Below are 4,110 nucleotides of genomic sequence, written 5' to 3' on the forward strand. Positions count from 1 at the left end.
AAAAAATGGAGCAACAATTATATTCTTGGTATGAAGAGCAAAGACAAAAAAAAGATATGCAAAGTATAACCAACATATGTGCCAAGGCAAGAGCTCTGTATGCACAACTGAAGGATAAAGACGAAAGATCAAAAATATCACTTAACACCATTAGCGCTGGTGAAGCTTATGAACTCCAATTTGATGACCGAGAATTTAAGGCTAGCAAAAGTTGGTTTATGAAATTTCGTAAGCGATTTAATCTGGAATTTCGCTCTGTTTACAAAACAGAACCGCTTGACCCGGCAGTAGCCGATATGTACCCATCTACATTTGCTAAACTTGTCGAAACTGGTGGTTATCAGCCACATCAAGTATTCACCGCTTTTGAGCTCTCATTCGCCTGGAAACGTATGCCCAGCAGCACTTTTGTTGCTAAAATGGATAAATCACGCGAAAAAATCCGCAATTATCGCATAAGTTTGCTCTTGTGTGGCAATGCGAAGGGCAATTTTCATGTCAAGCCAATGTTGATTAATCGAGCAAGAAATCCTTATTGCTTACGCACAGCAAAATTTAACGATTTACCTGTTTTTTGGCGCTCACGTTCACGTACGACCCAGAGTGTTCCCAAAGTCACGGCATCTCATCTCCACGATTGGCTGACTCTATGTTTCACACCAACAGCTCGCAATTATTTGAAAGAAATGGAGATGCCGCAACGTTGTTTACTTCTACTTGGTTATGAAATGCAGCAATTGGTGTTTCCAACATACGATGACTCATTTTTGCGCGTCGAATTCCTGCCTGAAAATACCTCACCATTGTTGCAGCCGCTTACACAAAGTGTAGTACCACTATTTCAGTGTAAATACTTGCGCAGATTTTACGAACATTTACTACATAATTTAGGAGAGCAGAGCATAGAAAATTTGTACAAAGTCTGGCACAAGTATAGTATAGCTGACGCAATTGAAATTATTCATGAGTCTATAGGAGATATCAGTGTTGACTTCTGGAAAGGTGGTTGGAGTCGGCTTTGGCCCAAGGTAATTTTTTTATAATAATAATTTTACCCTGACTGAAAACAAATGAAACACTATTTATTATAAGGTGAACAAAGCAATTGTATACGAAATTTTAGTATTGCTTGCAAATGTAAATAAATTTCCATTGACCGTTGAGAGGGTCTGTAATGCTGTTTTACGATATAAATTCATTAACACACAATAGTACATTGTTTGCCTTGCACAAATATCAGCTACTTTGGCAGATATTCAATCCAAAAATTAACGTTTTTAACTTTTAGGTTATCAGGGAATCTAACCGCAACTCTATAATAAGTGAAGAAATTACACACTGTGCTTTTATTGGCAACCAGTTACCAGGAGAGGGATTTTTTAATATGACCACTGATGATATTAGGCAATATTTAAAACTCGACGACATTATTCCATGCGATGGGGAACAAGAACAGGAAGCAGTATCAAACCAAGTCATCATAGAAAAATCAAGTCCACAGGTGTTAAATATTGTGTCATCGGAAGATGTAGATAATGAAAGTGATGAACTTATCAGCTTGTGTTCAGCGCCAGATTCGCATTGTAATGAGGCAAATGATGATGCTGCGGAAATGTATAGCGATGATGAAAATGAAATAACGATACAATTTGACGAAACAGAAGATGGGGCAATGAGTGAGATCGAGCAAACTGACGAAGAAGCAGTTATTGAGTTTCATGAAACGGAAGACTTCAATTTAGATGAAATTAGCCAAGGCGCCGAAAGGAAAACATCTTTGCAAATATATGATATACAGAAGCAAAATCATAGCAAGGCACGCATACAGATAGGAATAATAAACAAAGCTTTAAGCTTAACGCATGAGTTAACAGATACTATAAAACAGCTGGAAACACATGCGAACTTTACAGATTTTGCCAAAGGTTTAGAGACCTTAATGCAACCGTATGCGAACTTAAAGAAGCAACTCCTTCAACCTAGCATAAAAGACTATTATAGTAAATAGTATTTGAATGTTACATTTACAGAAGTTAGATTGCATTTAGCATGCGTGAAAAGTTGCTAATTAGGATTCATACGGGACAGGAACTCATTGAGAATACTGAGTTGATGTCTGACTTAAAATTAATATTCTTCAGCACATAAGAATAAGCATGAGTTATGTAGTTTGTAGTTTTTAGAAATTTCTAACGCTGGTTAACGTTTTTCGTATCTCTATTGCAGTGTGCATTAAGTTGATAAGCATTATCCCAATAAACAGAACGATTAGAAAACAATTCAAATTCTATGGTGTTTCTCAAAGTTAGAAGAATTATAGGCAAGAATTATAACATTCTCTATAAAAAGAGGACTTCTCGATATCAATAAAAATATTAGCTATCTAATCGTATTCTTATGTCTAGTATTTTTCTAATCATACTCTAATCGAGTTCTAACGTAGTTTTCTAACCTAATGTTTCGAGAACTACGTTAGAATTCGGATGCAAAATGAAAATGTTTATCTAATGTTAGAGACTACGTTTTTGGGTGAGTGAAAAATATTTTTCCTATAGAGTGTTTTTAATTAGCTACTAAATGCAACTACCTTAGTTTTTAAAACCAATGCTAAAACAAGAACGGCTGATGCGCCAAAAATTACATGCGACACGGTTGTACATACGTACATATTTTAGAGTCTGACCGAAGGTTTATTTTTTGGCCGAAAACGAACCCTATGTTCGGCATTGATCTAACATCCATCCGGTTACCGAAGCCGATGATTTACTTTAAATTACGCAACCGGGGACTAGTTGGACGCAGTGGATGAAGTTGCAGACTACCCAAAACACCGCACTACGGACAGCGACTGGTTGCCTTCTGATGTCGCCAGAACACCACCTGCACGACGAGGCGAAAATGCTTCCAATAAAGGAGCACAACACAATGCTCTGCGAGCAGTTTCTAGTTGGGAGCCATAGACGTGGTCACCCAAATAGACAACTGCTTGCCGAAGAGCCCCACAGTGGTTGCATTTATATGGAGAGAGCGGCCAAAAATACTTTTAATGGACATATCGGGATAAAATTTTTACCCTAAGGTCTGTTAAGAGTAAAAACTGTAATATGTAAAAGTGGGCCGGGTTGGACACGCCCACATACAGTCATGTGGAAAATAATAGGGACACGACATTGTGACCAGTTTCGGCTATTTTTTTTTTGTTATTTTTTTTTTTTTAAATACAACTCACTATCTTACAAAAACCATACATGTCCAAATTTCAAACTTTGTAAAAAAATAGGAAAATTCAACAAAATTTTAAAACAACACCAACCAGGAAAAAAATTAACGCGATTTCTTAGCCACTTGAAACTTGCACTTTTTTGAGCTAGAATTCAGTGCGCTATAAAACTGCATAATTATCTTTTTTCTAAAAGTTCTTATTTAAAAAGTTTGGTGTTTTAAAATTTTGTTGAGTTTTTCTATTTTTTTACAAAATTTGAAATTTGGACTTATATGGTTTTTGTTAGATAGTGAGTTGTATTTTTATAAAAAATTAAAGAAACATTAAACAAATAAAAAAAAAAATTGCCGAAACTGGTCATGATGTCGTGTCCCTATTATTTTTCACATGACTTTATGTGGGCGTGTCCAATCCCGCCCTCTTTTACATATTACAGTTTTTACTCTTAACGGACCTTAGCGTAAAAATTTTATCCCGATATGTTCGGGACGCCCACGATTTGAATTGGTGGAAACTGTTGGTTGACATTTTAATGAAATGATTTCTTTCTTTTCGAGCCAATTGGAATGATTTTTTAAAAACTGCTGATTTTTGGCGTTTGGATCTTTGTCAATATAATGCAAATTTTTTACATTTTAATTAATACATTGTACTTAATACATTTTTACAACTCATTCCGATCTGGCACAAAATCCTCATATTCAATATCTTTCGCTATTGCACCCAGCACATTTTGAACTTTCTGGGAATGCGTTCCGGAATTTTAACGCCAAATCTCAATAAAATGCAATCGAGAAATTTCGCTGTGGTAACTTGTACTTGTAAGAGCTTGGATTACATTAGGGCTATTCGCGATCCGGTGCAAATGGCCTAGCATCATTGCATTG

General features: G+C 36.0%; 1 protein-coding gene across 4 annotated transcripts in view; it reads left to right on the forward strand.

Annotated features, from left to right (window-relative positions):
• Positions 1-2,285, forward strand: part of LOC118744614 (tigger transposable element-derived protein 1-like) — a 6,468-nt gene extending 4,183 nt beyond the window's left edge. For all 4 annotated transcript variants that reach the window (XM_036477762.1, XM_036477771.1, XM_036477745.1 and 1 more), the window contains exons 3-4: positions 1-1,028; positions 1,289-2,285. In XM_036477762.1, coding sequence (XP_036333655.1) covers positions 1-1,028; positions 1,289-2,008 — 1,748 coding nt within the window. In that variant the 3' untranslated portion in view covers positions 2,009-2,285. The remainder of the gene's footprint in view (positions 1,029-1,288) is intronic.
• The last annotated feature ends 1,825 nt before the right edge of the window (positions 2,286-4,110 follow it).

Source organism: Rhagoletis pomonella, unplaced genomic scaffold (genome assembly GCF_013731165.1).
Source record: "Rhagoletis pomonella isolate Grant_MI unplaced genomic scaffold, Rhpom_1.0 Rhpom_scaffold_00001, whole genome shotgun sequence".
In the NCBI taxonomy this organism is placed as follows: domain Eukaryota; kingdom Metazoa; phylum Arthropoda; class Insecta; order Diptera; family Tephritidae; genus Rhagoletis; species Rhagoletis pomonella.